At 27.5% G+C, this 25,554-nt stretch overlaps 1 protein-coding gene across 2 annotated transcripts in view; it reads right to left on the bottom strand.

Moving 5' to 3' along the window:
* LOC132917112 (potassium channel subfamily K member 18-like) overlaps positions 1 to 15,745 on the bottom strand; it is a 129,765-nt gene extending 114,020 nt beyond the window's left edge. The window contains exon 1 of one of the 2 annotated variants that reach the window (XM_060977681.1): positions 15,131 to 15,745. In XM_060977681.1, coding sequence (XP_060833664.1) covers positions 15,131 to 15,413 — 283 coding nt within the window. In that variant the 5' untranslated portion in view covers positions 15,414 to 15,745. The remainder of the gene's footprint in view (positions 1 to 15,130) is intronic. The other variant, XM_060977682.1, reaches the window with a different exon arrangement.
* Positions 15,746 to 25,554: the final 9,809 nt, after the last annotated feature.

Here is a 25,554-nt window from a genome sequence, read left to right as displayed (position 1 = left end):
TATGTATCAACATTTCAAAAAAAAAACATATATTCTGCTGTGTGAATCTCCTTGTATACCCACGCCAGTAGTAAGTCCTACACATTACGCTTAAAAGAACATCTGCACAGCAATAATTTCTATTAGTTTCTTTTATCTGGTAGTCACGTTCTTACCGTCTTTAAATCGTTAGTGCAATAAATATATATGTATATAAAAATATATATATTACAATGTGATAAAGGTATGTAAGTTTATTGGCCAACAGTATTCAATGGATAGTGTTTAGGTTTTTTTTATAGTATGTTGAAATATTTAAATGGTTAGATGATTATAAGTCATAACAATCATAGCTGATGTCACACGGGGAACGCAAAACAAAATATCTAAAAATACTTATACATTAACTTACAAAATAAATAAATACCATTAACAACCGATTTTTGTCAAAAATAAATAATAAAAACGCGAAGAATAATATACTTGTATAGGTAGGACGTATCAAATAATATTTTTTCGTTTAATAAAATGTCTGGTAAATAAATAAATCAGTGAAAAAAAAATGATTTTACGGTGTTTGATAGACTTGTCAAAAAAAAAAAACAAATCTACCAGAGACAAATACTACTTAAAGCTTGTTCAAAAGTATACTTAAAGTACACCACGAGTGCATGACTAAAAATATGACTTTGAATTATTTTTTAAAATATTTTTTATCCTTAAATGGCTCAAAGCACATTATTATAATATTTAAGTTTAAGATTTTCTGTTTCTACAATATATAGGTATTATTTTCTAAAGGTGTTCTGAAACATTTTTTTTGTAATACCAATACTTACAGTAGAAAATAAATACAATCAATATCTAAGCATTTAAGATTATGCACTCATAAGTATAGAAATTATATAGTAAGAAAATATATACTTACTTATAATATACACGTTTACTAACGTGGTTAAACGAGTTTAAAATTATCAAATATTGTATTATTTATAAAATATTATATTATATAATGCTAAAATAATATGTCACTTGTCAGCGCAATTTTTTTCGTTTGATTTTTTTTATTTATTTTTTTTTCATTTGATTTTTTCCGAGACTCTTTCAGTGATTTTTCCAGTGTTTATTTTCACCGTCTTTTCTACCCAGAAATATGCTACATATCTATACTCAATATACTCGCGGATTAATCGAATCCCATGCCCAATGTAGTGCCGTCCTAAATCCCAATTTAAAGGCCCTTTGGTATAACCGCTAATGGCATGCCCAAAAGAAATGTAGGTACTGCATATTATCTACCCGCTACCCTAATTACGAGGAGACACATTTAACCTGATTAATTTCAAACGGCGTCCGTGACGGCGGCGGTCGCCACTGCTCTGGTTTGTCATGTAATTAGTTTTGGTCCAGACGGTGCGTATCATACGCAGCACATTATGCGTTATTTCTACCAACGCTGTTACACCACTGCATACATATTATTATTATTATTATTGGCATAGTTAGCATTAGTTAGCATGATGTTAACAGGAAATTTCTGAAATTGTTTGTTAAATACCTGATAAAAATATGATAAAATATCAGGTAGTATCTACAACCGTCAACCACTATGTCGTTCTATTATATTATGGATAATTATTATATTAAAATTCAGAACATTTTGTGGACACATTGAAGAATATTTAGATTTTTAGTTTTCGTTTAAAAAAAAAAATAAATTTTTGAAATTATTCGAAATATCCTTTCGGAAATTTAAAATATAATACGCATATTAAGTTAGTTAAGACGTTGGATGTATAATCTATTGATTTGAAGAGCAAAAAAATATATGTAGTTTGTACCAAATTAGTCATTTTAGGTCAATTCACATTGTATGGTGATTTTGTATTATACAGTTATTTTATCATAAATATGAATATTTTTAAAAATGTTGGAACTTGAAATAATACATATTATCAACTGATTAACCAATAATTTTAAATTCAACTTTTTTGTCAAAATATCCTCAGAAAAATACTTTGCTTCCAGCTATGAAATAAAAAAGGTATCAAATGGTAACGTTAAAATGAATGTAAAAATTCTTTCACATGCAATTTTTTTTACCAATTAATGACTGCTTTGTGAAAAATAAAATCTCCTATATATTATTCATTATTTTTTTCATTTCATATTTACATATCGTTGTAGCAGTCATTATTGGTTTCCGAATTTCGTGTGAATGTGGAATGTGGAATGCCGATGTAATAGGTCGACACCTGAACAACATTTACGTGACCATCGGATCCAAATTAAGAGTATTTTTGCCACAAAATTCCTAACCATTTGTCCGACAAACTGGTAGAGACTGTTTATTTAGGTATACCTATCGATATTATGTTTTTTTTAAATCATACGTTTAGAAATTTAATTCACCTAACCGTCACCTCCAATCAGTACCGTAAACTATGTACGTATATATTATATTATACGTATATTATATATGCCTAGGCAGGCAAACGCTAAACTCGGTGATTTGTGTGGTTTCCGTTCCACCGTTTTGAAATAACAAATATTCCGATTAAACGGTACATAAAATACTGATTGTGCGCTCACATTATATTATACGCGTGTAGTGTACAAATTATACGAATACAAATTAAAACGCACGACCACGACGAAACCCTGGAATATTTTATAGCGGCGATGTAGCCTAAAAACGACGAGAAAAATAATGAAACTTTCAAAATGATGTGTTGTACCTACATAATATATAGTGGTACCTACTGTGCGAGAAGACAAATGTGCAAGCATAATTGTCTGTAGTATTTTTTTTTTTATATTTTTTTTTGTTTTTTATAAGTTAGAACAACTTTTGTTTGCCGAATTAGACAAAACTCATTCACCGTTATTGAAAGATTATGCCTATAGTTGAAATGGTTGTTTTAGTTTTTTTATTTTTTTTTTACGAGATCACTATAATGTTGTTTACTTTTATGTACAATGTGCATAGTTATACAAAGATTACAATGTAAATTTAACAAAAAAGAAACAATACCACTTTTGCCGATTAAATGCTGTGTGAAAATAAATAATCTTACTACGAATTATATTATTTAACATAAGTAAAATGTGAATAAATTATAATTTAAATATTTATTTCAATAACATAAAACATTAGCAATTTAATAAAATACATAACAGCGTAAGAATTTTAGATTTTTTCACAGAAAAATATAGTAGAATAAGATATATGACATATGTATTTATTATTAATTACAAAATGTTGCATTAATGGTTCTTATCAGTCATATAGTTTATTTTGTTTTTAGCATTTTAAAAAAAATAATAAAATATAATTTATATTATAAATTAAAAATTATAATGAATAAAATATTTATAAGGACTTTGAAATGCTATTATTAGAAACCCGTTGTATTATAACTAAAATATTATTGTCTTCTTTTGTTGTGTAAATTATAAATACCTATTATATAATTTTTTTTTTTTAGTTAACATCTAGGAGCAATACAAAATAATATTGTGAATGATTGAAAATTATATAATATAATCTTATATAATTAATTGAGACATGATAATATATATTACAAATAAACAGATATTAATTAAATATACCTAATCAAAAATTGTTTTAATTTTAAAGTTATAAAATACTCGAATTCATGTATAAAATAAAATAATTACTACCAGTACCTATTATACTAATATAACATTGTACTTAATATCTGTAAATTAATTAATAGAATATTATCATGAATAATTTAGGAAAACAAACTTTAAATAATATAAACCTTGTTCTTCAATTTGACTGTATGCAGTATGTATGGAAAATTGTTTCAATCTAGTTATTATGCAATATTATACTTAAGTATGAACAAATAAATATTTACAATACTCTACGAAAGTGTTTTGTTTTACACTATTTATATAAAGGGATGTTTGCATACAAACAAGTGTAAAACAGTCACAAATATTTAAATAGCAAGCATACATGTTAAATGTCTAAAAAATATTCTTCTCTAATTTATAAAAATAAAAACGTGTAAAAAAAGAATTGTAAAATTTAACAGTTGACCTTAAAAAGTTTGTACTCTAATTATTGTAAAAAAAAAACTGTTATCCATAAACACAGTAATAATTTCTAATAATGAATGCTTTGTTTGAAAAAAGTCACCTTTTTTAAAAGTGTAAAAAATAGTTAAAATATAGTCAATTTATACTTTAAAGCAACGCACTTTTAAACAAGTTAGAATGAAAATGTAAAATAAAACTTTAAATAAATGTATTACATTTACATAACAATTATAAATTAAAAAAACCACGGAAATATATAAAGGCAAATTGAAAATAAATTGTTAAAAGTATACAACTTTAATTTTATTAAAATCCTTACTAACATAATATTCCACAAAAAATCCTAACACATTATTCTGTTATTCTTTGTAAATTATTGAATTTGACTGAAAAATAGATATAAAAAGACCATCCCAGACACTCGGCTAAGATAATTTTAAGTCATTTAATGCGTACTAAGATACATTTTTTAAATTTATTTCATACATAATTTTACAATAATAATAATGGTTATAAAAGGAAAGAAAAGTAGATACACGTTATTGTAATTGAGGATTAACGAGAATTGTTATTAAAGGATCCATACAATGAACCGTACTGGCTTAGACAAAAATTGTATTTATTTGAATATTTCCGTTCGTTGCAGGACATACCCGGCAATTAAAACGAAATGTTAATTTTATTTTTAACTCGCGGACACCAAATAAAATGAATATAACTACAACTTTTCCGGATAAAAAAACGCATTAATACGAATGATCTTATAAAGTAACAAACTTAATAGTGAGCACATTAATGTTTAAATAAGATCGATTCATTTTTAATGTTTCTAGAATTTTGACTAAACTTTAACATTAATTAACACATACCTAGTCGAATTCGTGGTCACATAAGTCTGGGACAATATAATAATAGTGCATATTAATTAGGTTAACGGTTTCATCCATTAATTATGGTAGGTTTACCAACATTTGATATCACAAGAATCGAAAGACAAAAGTGTAATTGGTTGCAGGCGTGTTTAGAATATAATATATATAATATATAATATTGAATTAGATATGTATGGAATAATTTAATATAATTGATGTCTGGTTGCATAATGTATGCGATTATTTAAGAAATTCTAACATTGCTTGTATATATAATTTTATAAATATTAAACTATTCAGCATTAATCAGTTAAAACTTTTTTAAATTTTGTATTCATACAATACAAGTATAATGCATATTATAAAATAATATTATAATGTACGTATATATAAATGTTCATTAAATACCTATCTATATAGTAAATAGATCATACTATTAAACTTAATCATATTTTTTATTGAGTAAAATGATTTCATTTTGTCTTTAACAAATGTCAATATCTTATAAATTATCAAAAATAAATAAATAACAGACTGTTTATTTGTAATTCACACAAATTTATTAAATTACTATACTTAGTAAACATATCTATGATGTAATTATAAATATTTTGTTTTTTATAAGGCCAATCAAATTATATACATAGCATTTTAAAGAAACTGATCACGTAACTTAAATATTGTTTTTTCAAGAGATAAAAAAATAATTGTTTTCTACTAAAATATACAACTGTATATGAAAGTACGACATTCTTAATTAAAATTCCCTTTCACAAATTAAAGCACAACATTAAATACACAAATTAAAGCACGTATTATCATGGCTAAATAAATAAACTTTTTAACAATAACTTACGATTTAAAAAATGTAAAACTATCATTAGTGTTGAACTAAAAGTAAAAGTGAATACAATTAACAAGACATTTAATTTAATTTAAAAAAATACATTGAGTAACTATTATGTATTGTTTTTAAATTCTTATTTTATTAAAAAGACGTTTAATTATTTATCATATTAATGCAGTTTATATTTTAAAGAAGGTTACGACAGAAACAACGATAAAATATTTAAGACTGATTTGGGTGACAATAAGCTCATAATTATGTCAAGACATTTGATCAATCGATGTCAGGGAAATCTTATTTACGTACACTCCATACAAATTCCAGTATATTTCATACGTTACATAAATACAGTAACCACAACGATAACAAATAAGTCTATATATTATATTTAACAAAAAACTAAACAAATAAATATATGAACGAAACTCATTTGTATACGTCATCGCCTTGTCATTGTGCACACAAACATCCACGGAGCGTTATTATATAGTTCTTTTTTTTTTAAAGGAAATGGTTGTCAAGTAGATTTGGAAAAAAAAACAAAAAACAGTACCTACTTTTTTATTATTGCCCCGTCCGGGTTCGGGTACATGAAAATGTTATCGTTTCGCTACCCGTATAATCAATATACATCACAATTAATATTCATCAAAAATTAATATAGGATAATGTGTCAGAGAAGAAGAAAATATTGACCAGTGAGTAATGCCGATGTTTCTTATCAAAAACCACATATTAAATAATACTAACACTTTGATTTAAGATATAATATAAACATATAACATCACACGTATTAATATATACGTATACTATATTATTATTATAATTATAGTTGTTTTTGTAAAATATAAACACGTACCACTGCCAAGATGATAAGATAGCATTGATCTTTTTCGAAAAAAGTTACCCCTATTATTTTTAGATACTAATTATTTATATAATCAAACCAATAAATCAAACATTAACCATAACAAATCCCTTAATATAACAGTATATAAATATATTTTGCTGTTAAACTGACTTGTTTTACATGCAAAATTATATCGATTATAATATTATTATGTTTGTTGGAATGTAAAAAAATCAGAGTGGCTGGGTGATGAAATGTTCACACGACCGGGCGATAACTAACCAGTACCTAAAAAAAAACAAACTCCACCCGCGAACGATGTAAGCAACTACCGCTTAACACAAAGACGAGATCTTAACGCGTGATATATTTATTTACAACCCCATCGTACAGAACCACACCTTAACCCATCAGGGATAAACCGTTTGAGCAGAAAACTTTTTCATACCAAAGTCCTGTCCCCTCCAAACACTCACTGTAAGCATCTCAGGCTCCATCGACTACTCATGGCTAGAAAAGTGTCTAGAGAATGATTATAAAAATACGTTTTCTGCGGATCTAGAGTTATACCCATCACCCACAGATATAACTGACAATAATTTATAATTTTACTACCTAACGTCCAAACAATAAATCAAAAGCAGGCACATTAGCATTTTCAGTTGAAAAATGTCTAAATTTCATATTTTACAATATTTTCATTTTCCAGATGTAATTAAGTCGTTTGATTGTCAACTACTGTTCCTTAGATAATAATATACATATACCATACATATCGTATATATATATTAAATTTTTTTTAACACAACAACGACTATTGCCTTATGACAAATAATAGCAAAATATGTAGTAATCCTAAATTAAATTATATATATAAGTTAGATGGTTTTAAAAATGCTGACGTTTTGTTGATGTTATCCAAATCAAGGTTCAACATATGATGTATTAAAGGAAAGGTTATAAAAACTTATATTTTTGACATTACACTTCTGAATCTTCCGAATCTCTATGATGATTTGCTAATTTATTATATTCTGAATTATTATATACCTACAGTAAAAACTAATTTATTATGAATTTAATTAAAATTAAAAAGAAAATAATCATAAAAGTTTTATTTCTTCACTTAGACTTCTCAAAGACAATCTCTTTTTTGATTTATAATGTTATATAATATTAAAATTATTTTCCATGGTTAAATTAAAAACAAACTTTCCGCCTTCAAACGAAAATTTATTAAGGTAGATTCGTAAGAAAAAGTCAAGAAACAATAACGATTGAAATCACTATATATATATATGTTGCCGTATGTATATTTTCTTATGTTTATATATATATATAAATAAAAACAAATAAATATTCATTCTAAATTGCACGTTTGAATAAAAATATATATTTCAATAAACATCAGTAATTACATTATACGGTTAATTGTATTTCCAAATAAACCGCTGCTGTTGAGTTGAATGGATTATATGCGATTATCAAAATAACGTTTGAGAGAGAGAGAAATGAACAAAAATGGCAACCCATTTTTTAATTGTTGTCTAATTAAAAATGTTATTTATGACTGACATAAAAAAAAATATATACTTATTTAAACTAAACCGTTAAGAAATTACAACTATTGGAGAAGTTTTAATAGTGAATATTGTATAAATGTATGTTAATCCAATATAATATTAATATTGATTATTAAACATTAATTGTTGTTTTATTTAAATAGGTATAGTTATCGTTTATAATAGTATATCAAAAATTAAACTCAATGTATAATCAAACGTGATTTTAGCTTAACAATTTAAACTTTTTATAAATAGTGAAATAAATCTAATATCTATGGTACTCGGAAACTCGTTTATAATTCTAACAGTTTGCATTGAAATTCCACCGGGATGAGTTTAGACGTTGAACAATCGGATTTACGATTAAATTATCAGTATACCTACGGCCTAAGTGTTAAAAAATGGTGTTAAGTCAAAAATCCCACGAGAACGGTAAAATCATGTATTCACCTGAATTTTAAGAAAATATGCGTAGATACTATAAATCACGCACTTCCAAATCATGTGTAGTTTCAAATCGCATAATTTTTTTTTTTTTCTACGCTTATAATATAATACAGTGAATTGATATTAAACGACATCTATAATAATATTAAGAGTTATAAATATGCTAATAATTCTTAATTCCTAAGGGGATAAATAATATCTACATACATTCATACATTCTACATACATTCATTCTACATACAATAGTTTAAAGTGATATCGTAAATAAAATAAGTCCAATATACTACTAAAATACTAATAATCCAATCATATGTTTTTTGGATTTTGTCTTTCTGTGATCGATAAGTGAAAATTTAATTCAACTCAAAAAATTATAATCAATTGTTGATTATTTCAATATCATTTGTTTTTTTTTTGGGGGGGGAGGGCTCCCGGTTTACGAAAAACTAGGTTTTATTATAATACATACTACATTGGAATTTCGGGGGGAATTATAAACCTCTAACCCCCTGGATAACGCCACTGCTCAGAATATCTTTACAATTGAATACAACATAAATATTATAGAAACACAGGACTGATTAGTTTAATATTACCATAAATCATAATCTCATTTATTTTTATGTATTTAAAAATGTTATTCATTCAAAATAAAGTGGTTTTTTTATTGGGATTGCCGACATTAATCATTATAATTGCTGATGTGTGGACAACTGAGATACTAAAATACTTTAAAATATAATAAACGATTAAAATCAAAACTATACTGAATCAGATTATCGTCGTAAAAGTAATTTAAGATTCAAATAACTAGGGACTCGTGTAAATATATTCTTAAAGTTGAACAATAATAAACAAAACTTTTTTTTTCGTGGAATAAGTATAGTGTGGTATAAATTTAGTTCGAACTTAACATATTTTTGATGGGTGGTGTTAAAAAATGATAAATGAATGGAAATTTAATTTTTTTTAAATTATGTACACTTCGTTAGAATATCTTGAACATACTTCTATATTTTATTTTTATAATACGACTTTTGTAGTGAACACTGATTTAAAATGGAAATATTTAATTTTTTTTAATTTGTCTACATTTCAATAACGCATAATATACAGTAGTATAATATATTAATAATATAATTTCATAAATTCCACAGTTATACGCATATCCCGTTAGATTCAATTTTAATTTTGTTATTATATAAATATAATGATTAATGAATATGTTAAGGTATTCATGAGATGTTTTATTATTCCTGCAAAATATCTGTTTACACTCGTGTGTTGTTCCACACATGCGATGACATTTAACGACTTTTAAGGATGGATCCAACTATTTTGTAAGACATCTATCAACACAACACGCAAATAAATATATCAATGCGAAAAATCTTAAAGTATAATATTTATTTACTCTACTATCTCAAACGCTGTTCCTTTCAATGTTTCTACTATTATTTAAAATACGCAATTTTATGATCTCCAGTCTTTTACGAATTATCTATATTTTATCCTAATTCTTCTTCGCGTACCAGTCATATACTTTGTATGTACATTTTTCAACTGGCATCTGAATAAGTTATTTAACTCTTAATATCCATTATTTGCTTTGAGGGTTTTCATTTTTACTTCAAATTATGTTTATTTTGCTCATCGAACTCCTACTCGTATAATATGTACTTAGATATTCAATAAAATAAAATATGTTATCGGTGTGTTAATGTGGCGTCTTTCAAACTTTTAACATTGTTGACAACCTATATATTTATTTTTTAATTGGTTATTCTGTAAAATAGTTATTTACATTTCATGTTTGAAAGTAGAAAGTTTGATAAGTTATTTTCAATAGTTTAAATTTATTTAAATTATTATTAATATATAATTATAGAAGATAATATATTAAGTGTCAGGAATCAATTTTTACAATTTGTTTTAAATGTAAAAGTGTTTACGAGAGAGTCTTTACAAGATGCTATAAATTAAAATTCTATTAGGCTATAAACAACGGAATTTTATATCAAATTAAATGATTTTTAAGTGTTAACAACTATTAGAAGAGATACTTAATATTTAAAAATATGTACCTATAACAAAATATATTATTATTATATATTATTTCTATTTATATTACACTATAAAATACATACAACTATACAAGTATAATATTATACTAAATAAGTTAATATGTAAATGTATTCATTATTTTTTCTTAGAACTTTTACAATGTTCATAATATTAATACACTCAATGTCTTTATTAGTTATTATTGACAATAATATATATGTATAATATTATATATGTGATTGATCTAAGAATGGATATACGTATTTAAATACATAAGGTTCAACTAATATACATTTGAATTACGCTTAAGGTATACATGAATAATGATCATGATGCCATTACAGTACATACTACAAATATGATAATGACAAAATACAATTTAATCTTGAAAGAAAATATCAATACATTTTGTAATTTTCAATTTTACAAAGGTTTTATTTCCTTTAAAAAAGTTTAAAGTTTGGATAAATAATTTTTTTTGGATGGAATATATTGGTTTCCATTTTTTTTTTTTTTATATTGACTAACCTTTGAGTGTATCAAAAATATGATTAAATATATATATATAATATATATGGCTACTTTAAAATATACTTCAATACTTAAAACAGTATAAGATACGCTTAATTGATACTCAATAGTCAATATGAAAAGCTCTCCAAATTACTATTGTTATTATTATTACTATACAACATACACTATTTTATGAATGATAATGATAATTGAATACATTATACTCATCATTATAGTAGCCAATATATACATAATTATCACAAGTAGCTTTTGGTCGTATAAGCTTCTCAAAAACACCTGTTCAGAACATACTAAGTATAACATAGGTATAAGCATATTAAAATATAGTATTGTTTATATGAATCTGCAATTACTATAATGGTGTGCTTCTGATTATTTATTCTTTATTATTAAAATTACAGGTGTTAAGGAATTAAACTATTTTTGATCAAAATATTATTTTAATAATTGTATTACTAAAATATTATCGTACTATATGTAATGTACAGTGATTTTTAAAATATAAAAACAGAATATGTTATTTAAAAAAAATGTAAGCAACTTGGGTACCACATTGCTATACATTAGATGTCGTATGGGGGTTACTGTAACGTGTTTGTTAAATTTGAATTCAATGATATACTGGTATCATTGTATACGAAAAACGATTCTCTATAGAAAATATATCAGTAAAGATATTATGTCGTGATATGTTTTTTTGATATAACTATTAAAGTAATTTATTTTTATTTTAGTATTACGATAGATTAATATGTTTTTTTTGCATTCATTAAATCATTATTAATTAGTATTTAATTGTAATAACTCATAATAATATATTATATTAATACAATATAATATCAACTTGTATAAGTCATTAACCTATTTCAGTAAATACCATAAAACGGTAAAAATAGGTTCATACATGTATCTAGTATAAATAGATAATATCTTAAAAGAAATAAAAAATATCAATGCGTATAGCAAAATTCATAATAATATAATATACGTCGTATATCACTATTCATCGTTAAAATATGTAATTTTATTCAAATTTAAATAATTTAAATATCTATAAAAACTAATTGTGTACGAACATTTTGTTGATGTTTTAGTTCCAGCATGAGATACTTATGAAGAGTATTATATTATATTTTCAAACCTTAGCTATAAAAAACAAAAATTCTATTCATTTTTACTACAGTAAAATACTTTTAGTTTGTAATTTTAAATATAAACTATATTTAATTTGATACCTGATACCACCATTAAAGTTGAAAATCAAACTATTTTTCGACTAATTGCCGTGTATACAGACAAAAAAACATACATATACACACACACCTTGTAAAATAGATAATATATTTCAGAGTCTAAAATTATTATTACTTTTTAATATAAGAAACATGAAAAACTAAAACTGAATAAAATAAATATTAATAGTTTGGAATTGCGCATTGGATGATCTATACATTTCCAGTTTCAGGTTCTCTGTAAAAATACGAGACTTAAAGTAACGTCTGTGTTAACTAGACTTTTGTTACTAGAGTATAAATTCTAAATTAGGAAGGAAAGGGGCAAAAATATAGTTCCGAAAAAAAAAATAATACTAACAATAAAATTTACTGAGTGTTTACTCATTTATACGAAAAAATTTCCAGCAAGTTTTTGTCAAATGTCAAAAAAAATGTGTGAAAACAAATGGTGCTTACCGGTATCAATATACACGACGTCCCTTGTTGCGGAAACTTTTTAGAGGTATTCGTATAGGGCGTAAGTAGGTTAATTGTTTGGCATGTGTGTACAAAGTTTGTTCTAGGAAATCTACCGTTCGCGGATGGGACGAAAACATTTTCTTACTATAATATTCCGGTTCCGAGGTTATGGGGTAGCCGCATTTTCCGGGAACGAGGAGTGGAGGTTTGCGACATAGAGGTTAGTATAATAATATACCTAGCGGTAATAGAAGCGCACAAAAAAAAAGATCGCTCCGAGGCCCAGGTCAAACGACGAAATGTACTTAGACGATTGTAAAATATATGCATATTATATGTATTATATATGCACATATAAGGGACCTTATATCGTTTAGCCGGTGGTATAGCGAAAAAACCGCATCGATTTGCATACACACAGTTCAATTAAACTTTCGACGATATGCATTCTGTCGGCGTACAACAAGCGTCGCGGCGGCGCATACCGCATACGACTTTATTAAAACCCATATGCGAAGAAAATCGTGTTTTTTTTTTTTAATTCGAAATGACGATATAAAATAAATAGCCCTATAACCATAACACGGTTATGGTTGTTTAATAATAGGTATAATTTTATTATTATTGTTAAATGTAAGGTTTTAGCATATATATATATATATATATATATATGCCGCCGGTTATTATTATAATGTACCTACTGCAATTAATGGCCAGAGATGAGAATATAATTGTTTTTCGGACATTAAACGAAACTTTTAGTGCACACGGTCATGGGTAGATATATTATAGGACGTACAAAGTAAATAATATGTAACTAATTCTAGTAGTTTTCGTATCACAAATATTAAATGAATAACCGTTTAAGTACACTGCAGAGATAGAAATTGAAAAATAATTTCGATGCACAGAACTGACAGTGTTAGTACCCTCGTGATAGCTAACGTGCAGTTATGGAAAACTCGACGAATCGATTACAGAAAACCAATAATTAATACTGTTTAATAGAACACATAGTTTTATAAAAAATCCATAGATAATGTGTATAATAATAAACGATTACCACAATATATCACGACAGAACTTCGAAATAAATAAAAATATCAAATTTTATGAAACAATCGATTTCGAGTTATACACATTAAATTTAATGGTGACAGACGTAGTTGCAATCATAATAATATATGCTTTAAAATATATTACGCACAGCACTGCGATAAAAATAGCAATTAAACTGAACACCTAACCTGACGTACCCTAATCGTTGTTATGAAAGTATGAATTATTAATGTACGAATAATATACGTACGTACGTAGAATTTTTTCAGTAAAATTACAAAATCATGCGAAATTTCTACTTACGGTCTGAGATGAGACCTGCTGTAGGTGTAGGTATCTCTCGTCGCATGGTCGTTGATATAAATTCTTATTTTTTCCGGGACCGCCGCGATCGTTTTGGGACGGTAAGCAACGACATATATTTTTAATAGATTCTGCAGTATGCGTACAAACGCGACGTTACCATCATCGGGTCATACGTGCGTGCATCGGCGTAATAAATTAGGGAGGCCACGGAAGTTCGGAAAATGTAAGTAGTCTGTCCGTAAGCCGTGTGTTTGTTTTTAATTTACGCGTATGCTCATCACGTTCACCGCGCGCCCGTTCCGCGTTCACCGCGATAAAAATAACAATAATATCACACTCTATACGCTATCGATAACCGTTTTCCGGAAGACGTATTTTTTCAGTGCGCGTTATAATAATAATAATAATAATAATATAACGAAATGTGTTTGCGTACGATTCGAGTACTATGGGAAAACAGTATGAGTATATCATAATCGTTCGCCGCCGGCCGCGAGTCCGCCCGACACGTATTTACTGACACATTACGCGATATGATTTATCGGTCAGATATTTTTATTTATTTTTTTGTATTTCGAGTTTTCGTCAATACCTGCAGATTTATGACCGTTTTACCGGTACACGATAGCGAACCCAAGTAACAAACCCAAAAGTAAACGAGTGTACAAAAAATAATATTTAAAATCGAAATTTCTCGTTCGCCGTCCAACTGCAGGTCTCGCGGACCCCGACCCGGCGGCACCGCCGCGAATCGTCACGTCGTCGGGCGACGACGAAACGACGACCGCAAAAAAAAACAAAAAAAAAAAACACATAACACTCGCCGTGAGCCTGCGACGTACCTGTGATGTTCCAGAGCTCGCCCAAGCAGTCGTTCTTGAGCCGGCCGATGCGGTCGCGCTGTTGCCGCTCGTTGCCGGCCTCCAGAAAGCGGAACACGAACGCGCCGACGATCACGTAACCGGCCACCAGCCCGAACAGGCCCAAGTTGCTGAACAGGTGCGCGAAGAACTTGCGGACGCACCGCCGGAACCGCGGTTCCGGTGGAGCGTATTGGACGGCCGGTGGCGGCGGCAGCAACAGCGGCAGCGACTGAGGTGCCGCCGGAACCGCGTGCGCCGGCATCGGTGGTGGTGCGCTACACGGCCGATGTGTGGACGACGACGACGACGACAACGTCACCGACACCTGCGAAAATTATCGGCACACTATCGCGGACGGCGAAGAGATCGGAGAAGATCGTGTGTGTGTGTGTGTAGTGTTTTTTTATTTTGGAAAACGGAAGATAAAAAAATCGGAAAACGAGTCGAAAACAACGCGAGACGTGCGCTCGCGAAACGGAACGACGAAACACGCGCGCACACCGCACCGGCGTCACGGCCACGAGACTACTGAAAACTGAAGTTCGACGGCACGCCGTGTTTGCGTGTGTATGGTGTGTGTATGTGTGTGTGTGTGTGAGTGTGGTGGTTGTAGTCTCGTCGCGCGACAAGTCGCTCGCTCGCCGACGCCGCCGCCAGTCAACGGTCGCGTCGTCGGCGAGCGCACGCGCGCCCATCGGGTCACCCCCTAAACGCGTACAATACGATATTATAATATTATTGTATGTTATACAATAAATTATTATAGGTACTATTAAACATTATATTATTATATTGTTGTATGATGTTATATGCGTTTGGGTATACGGCGATCGCGTCCGAACTATCTGGTTTAATACACATATTATTACATAAATTATAATTTATTTTTAAATTTTTTTTTCACGATTTATTCTGTTTTACGTTTAATTGTATATTTAAGTCTTAATGCGTTGCGATTCTCAAAAATTGTTATTCTAAAGTTTTTTTTTTCTTTTGTAGCGGCTTATAACGTCAACGCATACATTTTAACTGATTACGATTCATAAAAATTTTGAAATTTTACACTTGCAAATCTGTAATACTTTATTATTTGTATTTGTTTGTTTTTGTTTTTCTTGTATATCTCATTGTGAAATAAAATATCAAAAATATAATAGAAAATATTTTCCTGGCATAATCAATGAATACCTTTTTAGCTTGTGATATCGGCGCAAAAGTGTATATATTTGAAGTAGTCGAGCAAAATCGACGCAATTAACGAAAACAGTTATATTCATGGGAGCTTCCAGAGTGCTTCCCGAAATTATCTTTTTTTAATGTTCCGAGTGCGTCCAAAATAAAGTAACACTTGAGTGCGTCCAAAAAAAAGAAGGTCATATTTTTGACATAGCCTTAATGCGCCCCAGTTAATTTAGACTTATCCAGGGTTGACCACAAGGAGGTGAACTGGCTTACACCACAAAAATATTTTGTGATTCTTATTAGTGACCCATTGTTACCAGTGCTTCACAATCATAGCTGTAAAAATTTAAATATCTATAAAGTATTATATTTATAGATTTGAATCACAATATTCGATCGTCAAACCTGTATCTTAAATAAGTACTTATAGCCATAAGCGTAACTAGGGGGGGCTTGGGTGTGGCTTCAGCCCAACCCCAGAATTTTGGGGTAAATGTATGTGCTTATAAACATATTAGTAGGTATTAACTTTATTTTTGTCTACAATATGAAAAAAATATATTGTTTCATATAAACAAATAATCATTCAAATCAGTTATAAACACCAATAGAAACAATAAATAATAATCTAATTTAAAAAAAATTTGCTATAAAACATCTTTAGGAATCAAGTACTCCCTAACTTAAAAAACTAGTTACGCCTGTGCTTATAGCTGTGGACCAAAGACGCACTCGGGTTATGAAAAAAGTAAAAATTATAAACAGGACGCACTCGGGATATCCCCATATTTATCTATTCGTCTTAATAGGTATAAGTACGCATTATCATTCCCTGTACTACTTCCCTGTGAGTGACCGGTTGCGGCGACTAGGTAAACCCCGTGATATATTTATATTATGCTTTATTTTTGTTGTTATTATTATTGTTTTTAGAACAAATCTTTCGCAAAAACCGGAAGTACATAGTTAGGTTGACGTCCGGCGGTATCTTCGGGTAAATTTCGCGGAGAGGTGAGGTTTAATAAATCTTGTATTTTGTTAAAATAATTTATAAGACAAAGAAAATATATTTATAATGACGGAAATATAGAACATAATACTGCGCACACGCGGATCTGAATGAAACATCCGAGAACACAATAATATACGAAACGCGTGTAAAATAATATAATATCGCAAAGAGTTGATGGAAGGATGTTTGAAATTCCGTGGTAAAAGCTACCGTCGGGCGTCATTTTATTATTATGACAACTCCGTTCCTCCAATAAAGCAAAAACTTTACACCACCATAAATCCATAACATTACTGTACCACCTGTGTATTGGTAATTGTTTACATTAAAATATATAGTGGCCTACGTATTTAGCACTGCAATTGTTGTAAAGTAATTCCAATAGATACGCATTAACCTATACGAAAAATGTGTACTTCTAAAAATTTAATAGCTGTTTGACAATAAAAACAATCAGAATAATGTGACGTACGATGAAACATAGTGTTTATGGTTTATTTAATTAGGAGATTCACTTTTTCTTCTATTATATTATAATATGCACTGTAACAAGGCACGAGCAACGTATCACCGTATACAAATGTAATAATATTGTAATTTACCAATATGGTAACTTACTAGTATTGGGTAACGATATAATATTATTGTGTATCGATATCGTATCGAATTATATTTTTATAAATTTATAAATACAATTTAGTATTTGATATTTACGAGTATTTTTGGTACACCAAAATCGTAAACTTTTATCATACGTATGTACTTCCTTAAAATTTATTAAACATTGGTCACTAGCTAATAAGACATTACATTCAGATAATTAAATAAATATTAAAATTAAAAATTAAAAAGTTTAGAAGTGCCATAAACGGTTAATATTTATGATTTATATATCATTAAAGTTACATTATGATTTTTAAAATATTATATGCTTATTATTGTGGCTGTTTTTGAATAATCCAAACTCTGCTTGCAACCATTTTTTTTTAAAATTCACAACATTTGTAAATATATTATAATATTATGATCTTTTACTACAGACTATTTCCCAACATCATATACTGAACGAATATTTGTATTTTTTCAATTCAATTCTATCGTTCATCTTCTTGGTACTTATTATTTTTAATTGCTCGATAATTATTACAGTGAAATACATATGAATATACGGCATACTATACATGTATAAATAAACGTACACTTAGCCTTTGCATGATGATAATAACAAGAGTATAGGATAAATTATATATACATAATATATTTATAAAATAATACTTAACGAACATATTTATACGTGTATTATTCATTTATTTGCATAAAACGTATTCATTAATATATCATATATATTCCTTGAGTTGCGTGCGATAACATATAATAATAAAGTGGTGAGGGAAAAAATTATCATATTTTTTGTAAACACATACTTTTTATACGATGACGCAATTTAAAATAATTGATGGGAAAACAAACGAAATTAGTTTAACATGACACATAGTCTATAATATGCACCACAATGCGAGTTAGTTCCTCTTTGAGGCCGGTGTGCTGGTAGCTTCCAGGTTCGAAGTCGGCTTAGGGCACTAGCCGATATTGTTGGCTTAAAAGCTCCCTAGGCTTCTTCTTACGCTTCAGCTGCTGCAGAAACTGGTAGTTCCTTGCTTGAATTAAAATAATTAATAAAAAAAATAACGCTAATATACACATTTGGTGAAAATTTCAAGTATTTACAATGATTCTTTTTTGAGTTACAGCAAAATAAAAAAAATCGATTTTGTCGAAAATTGGTTATGCGTAAAAATTCCCACGCATAGGTAACATTTTTAGTTTTTACCATTGATAACATATCACAATTTTTTTTATCGAAATGTCAAAGACATTTTAGTGTATAGCATTATTTATTATTCGAGTCATAGTCATGTATCTACAATTCTACATCATGTAAATACCCAAACTTTGAACGAGCATTGTTCAACTCTCGCGTACCCATTCAACTTGAATAAATAGTACTATTATTCCAGAAAATAAAAACATTTTATAATACTTAGTAAAATACTATAAAAAAACTTATATAGTTTAAAAGTTATCTTTATTTACTTTTATATCTTTGTTACTATTATCTGATGACGTGGACCATCGTTCATGCTCATGACTTGAAATTTAATATTTTAGCGTGCTCTACGTTTTTAGATATTAAGTAGATAAATAGATACATAGATATTATTATATTATATCAACGATTTTCAACCTATATACAATAGAGTACATACATTTGGCAAGCAATATACAGGAATAATTGTATACAATTGTAGTAATACACGCGTTACTTGAACCTTTTAAATACTAAAATATAATTTCACTTGTAAGTAATAGGCTTACAATAAAATTAACATATTAAGATAAAATTGCTGAATTCTTTCTGTTTTGTAGATAATAGTAATTTCGAATGCAAACATTGTATTGCAATAATAACTATTTAATATTAATTGTAATCAAACGACAACCATGCCGATGTGTCGTATTAATAATCACAGAAAAACGTGGGCAGCTGATCGCTATACGAAATAGTAGGTCATGATATTTAAAGAACGCGCACGTCTTAAAAACACACCTCGTATATCAAAAATCTAAATTTGTGATATGGGTGGTCATGCATATTTCAACTTAGAATTGTATAATTGTTATATGTTTTTTTCAGAAAAACTTGTAGTGTACACTTGTTTAGGGTTTTTCGAATGATAAGAAGATCAGCGAATTTATATTTATAACAGCTAAATTGTTTTATTTTCAATAATCATGAAAATGTATTAATTAACTAATTAATACTTCACATTTTCAAATGACATTGGTCACGTTAATGTTATCGGTAAACAATATTAATGACGAATCTGCATTAGATTAATTTATTAACTAATGCATGTATTGCTGAGCTTGCTTGCGTTTGATTGTTCTAACATTCAACAAATGCTTACAAAATATATAAATTATTATATAAAATAATCATAAGTCAAAATAAATTTAAAAAATAATTTTTTTATACGAAGTTAGGTGTTTAATTATTCAAATTCTTACAGTTATCATACATATAGATATATTTACACCTACAACGACAATTGGTTTAAAGACTTAAGCGTCAAGATCTAGTATTGTTGTACATTATAACTTATTATCACGACAATTTACACATTTTGATATTTTAGGATATAAATCAAATAAAATAGGTGGAATATAAAGACTCTTTTTAAGAAGAACCTGCAGTTTAAAAATTCAAATTAAACATAATTATCACGTAATGATGTTGAAACGTTTGAGAACAACCGACAAATTGTCATTATCAATGAGCGGATAGCGAATTATAAGTATATCATTACTTATTTACATGCTCGTGACAGTCATTTTATTTCTGAATATTTAGGTTCATTTTCCAGTATCTCACTTACCTAATCAGTAATCAATTAGCAATAGGTATAAATCATAAACATGATAAATTTATGTTAATAATAAAATAGTGATTACGGCGTTTTGAATAGGCTTTTTGCATACAGAACTATTGTAGGTTCGTTTTTCCAGTATCTCATAAATTATACGTATATTACTAATTTAACATTGTATAATTGTATAATTCTATTCAAACTTTGTCCACTTTGTCCGAATCACTCGAATGAATTATAGTTGTAGAGCTTAATTTGTAAGTAATTGCGTGTTGGCTTTAGGCATATGTAAGTTCCTCACAGTTAAGTTGTGGACGAAATAAACTTGATGGAAGTGTTAACTTTACACTACCCTCAAATACTATATCATACTAAAATTCAGTAGTTAATCAATATGGTAAACAATATTTTTACAGCAAAATTGGTTAAGAATTTAATTTAAATCATTTTCAATATAAATTATTCCAAATATTCCTTAAACACAATTAACTAAACTGTTCACTTCCTGCGAAAACGTAAACAATTGAGAAAGATGATTAAGACGAGTTATAAAAAAATAATTAAAAAAATAGTATTTACAGGTAATGCTTCTCTACGACAATGCAATTTATTTTTCGATGAATATCACCAAGGATCTTATTTCAAATTATAAGTGTGAAAATAATGTACAAATATGTTACAGTAACAATTAAGTTGAACTTTAATATGTACTTATTTTATTTTTATTCTTTTTTTCTTATATTTAATTTAATATTGTACCTAAAATCTTTAAAAATTATCAAAGTTCTATGATTTCATTATAACTATTAAATATACAATAAACTATTAAAACTGTAAAACGGTTAAGCTATTATTTCTACCAACAGATTCTTAGTGGTTACGTTTGTTGTATTGGGTAGGGGATAATAGAGAAAATATTAAGTTCTAAACCGACTAAGACAGTTGGAAGTCGTGAGTTTTAATGCAATTTAAGATGGTTGCCCTAGATTTTTTTAATGAATATAATTAAGACATATAATAAAATACTATTCTGAAGCGAAACAAGTTCACAAAACGTGACGACGTTTAATAAATCTTCTATTTTTTTTTTGGAAATTTAGTGTATTAAAATTAAACTATAGGTAATACAATCAACTGTTGAGTTGTATGTAAATTTATTAACTTAACAAAACAAAAGTTAAATTGGTTTGCAATTTGAATGCACTCGAATATAATTGTACTAATAATATACAAATGTGGGTATTCAGATGCTTTCAACAATATTAAGAATATAATTAATATACGATTAAAATTTAGAACTATTTATAAATCGAACAATAAATTTACGTTTTGCCGTTTATTTACTATAACATATAATTTATATCAGTGATTGAAGTACAGCGTACATATTTTAAGTTTAAATTTTGAAAATGTTAGTCATTCAATATTATGTACCTATTTGTTATTGTTGATTTCGTTTAATATATTAAGCTTTTATTGTGGAATCCGTGTATTTATAACTATATAACGCCAATTTATTTTGAAAAAAATATTATGGCCAATGTCAACCAATGGTTAATATTTTCTTAAACTAAAAAAAAATGTTAAACAAATTCTATTTTTATAAATTTTCGAATTTGTTCAATACTGATTCTATAGTTAACCAACACGTGCTGGTGACAGTTCTACTACGAGGACAAATACAATCCTAAAAATAAGTGTACCTAATGGCTAATATATTTTAAAACTTATAACTAAACTCGTTATAATACAATAATCGAATCTAAAAATAGAGACAAAATTTACCTAAACATTTGTTAATACACATAATACACAAATAATTATTATAATATTAATTAATTACATTTGAAAAAAAAAATTATCACTAAAAATGAAATGAATTTAATAATATCTAAAATAAAAGCTCAAACTATTATACCTTCAACTTATTCATAATTAAAGAGTTGTACTTACAACTTAGAATATATGGGTTATGTTGATTTAATTTGACAACACCACTCATTTAAAACACTAAATGATACTGACACTAGATAATGACAGAGATATTTTCATTCTGTGAGGGTAAAATAATTGTTATCTAGATTTCCTTTAGATAGGGTTGTAAAATTGTTCTCATTTAATTGCGTTTATATGTTAAAATAGGTTGATTTAATGAAGAATCGACCTATTTTTTGATATAAATATTATAATTATACAAAACCAAATATAGTTAAAACTAAATTTAACTTGCATTTAAAGTTAAAAGTTAAAAGTTAAATATAAATATATAATACATTGCACATGATCAAAAATGTAATATAGTTTACGGTTCAACATAATATCATGTAAAACTATCAGATAAATTGTATAATCTAATAAAAAAATATAATAGAATAAAACTTGTTATAATATATATTATATGAACTTTACATTTTATACCAATTTTCCAAAAATTGCATAATAAGTTTAACAAAGTTGATTATGCATGAATCTCAAAGTAAATCATTTATCTCATCGAGTTTGAGAGAAGATTCAACTTTTTTTTCATTTTACTTTTAACTATGATTTTATTAACGTTCAATCTAAAGTTGATCAAAATTATTGTTTGGAAAATATTTTCCATCGTTCTAAAATTAATCTTAAGTTAATTTAATTTACTCATATTTGCCAAATGTGTAATTTTGATCTTGTTAAAACGTTTGATAAACATATATAGAACGATGGTATACTTTTATATTATCATCGTGTTATATATATTAAGCTTATGTTTTTTTTGTAAAAGAGTTTAAAGCTAGAAAGTAAGATCAATAAAATGTTGTAGTGATAAAAAAAAAAAAACGTATTTAAATTCATAAGATTAGTTTTTTGTAGTATGTTTTTATTTTATTTTAGTTATAAAATGTTCTAAAATATTTTCTTATCTTAAATAATTCTAGTCTTGTATAATATTTTATTTTTTATTTTAAATAGTCCATTAACTGAAATTAAACGAACTTGTCAATTTGAATAACTGTTAGTGACATGGTTTGGAGTAAAAAAGTTATATTAACAGACAACTTGACGTTTACTGAGCAAAAAAATAAGAGTAAAAGAAGTGTGTTGCTAACTACTTATACTTATATGTAATGTTTTTGGCAAAAACACATCAGGGCAATCTAAAATTGTGTCCAACCATGTCACCTTTACGTTATTTCATATGATTCACGAAAAAAATGCAAATTACCATATTGAAAATAGGAAATTAATAACATATTATGCCATAAAAATATTTACATATTGTTTACTATATAATTCACATACATCACGCTAAGAGAAGAGAAGAAAAAATTGTTATAACAAATATATCATAGGTGTTTGACTTTTCATTTTAACTAACTGTTTCTGTAGACAGTTTTAAATCGCACATCAATTTGTCGGCGTTACGATCCTAAATCAGTTGACTCGTTTCGTTTAATGGTCCAGAGAAACTCTATGCTGGATTTGCTCCAAATATTTTACAGTTAGTGTTGTCATTTAAAACCATTTTAAATGCAACACATGGCTCGACTGAAAATATATTAACAATATGAGCTATATTTTTTTCCAAAATTAAAATTTTGTAAATTAAATCATAATGATATGTTTTTATAAATATTTAACTGTTTTTTGCTAAATTATTATCTATACTTGCGTTGATATTTTACAGATAAAAGAAGCAAGATGACGAAAAAAGTGTAAATACATTTAGGAAATATTGTAATTTAAATGAATATACTTTAGCATTAAAAATGACTGAACCATAATAATTAAATGTATACTCATTTTTCATTATCATTGGTTAATAATAACAAAAAAAAAAAAAAAACAATTGTCTACTACTGTACACCAAATACTAAATAATATAACTTTTTTTTGTTTTGTTTTAAAAATATAATATTATGTTTAGTGATTCAATATATATTATAATGTGTGATGGTTATTGAATTCTATGAATATGTGGTTTGTGATTGACATCCAACGAAAAAAAAAAAGACTGCCGCAACCGATCAGTGTCTAGTAAAGCGTTTTAAAATGTATCTGTATTAGTTTTTAAATCATGACTTGTTTTGAAGATTGAAATAGAATTGTTTGACAATAACGCGTTGAGAGCACACCAAACGCAATCATTCATCGTAGTACTGTGTATAACCCTGACATGTCTACGAATGAAAATTGCTATTTTATTGTAACAAAAAGATTGATTACATGCACAATGTATAATATTGCTGAAATAATGGAATTTATGAAATTAGATTTTTATCAGCCCAGTGCCATGTGTTGGTATATTTAATAATAAACCACACGAACAACAACTAATAACACGTAGATACAAACAAACAGTTGTGTACAGCGTGCATTCAGCATTGTGTGATGTGTATAGGTACTAACTGCAGTTAACGAACAAAGTGTATAAAAGTCAATTACTTGGTTAGTTGGTGTATTCAGTGGCAAAATAATAATTACCTCCCCAGGACGGTGATGGAATTGAGGTATGAGATACCTGTAGATGTGGTGTATCGTAACGGTTTTTGACGAACGTTCATCGGTCGTTTATTACATTGTCTAATGAAAATCGCAAATTCCTATCATCGCACCTCGTTATAATAATAATAATAATAGTTTCATAAATATACATAATATATTATAACATACAGGATATTTTAACCAATGAATGTTTTATAATAGTATATTTTAACTAACGACAACGCCTAACGTAATATACAATTTTTTTCACAGTTAAATTGTTTTTGATTTAATAATTTATAATAACATCACCTGAATAA

Source organism: Rhopalosiphum padi, chromosome 1, assembly GCF_020882245.1.
Source record: "Rhopalosiphum padi isolate XX-2018 chromosome 1, ASM2088224v1, whole genome shotgun sequence".
Lineage (NCBI taxonomy): Eukaryota > Metazoa > Arthropoda > Insecta > Hemiptera > Aphididae > Rhopalosiphum > Rhopalosiphum padi.
Note: the sequence above shows the minus strand (reverse complement) of the source record. Positions and strands in the feature narration are given on the sequence as shown.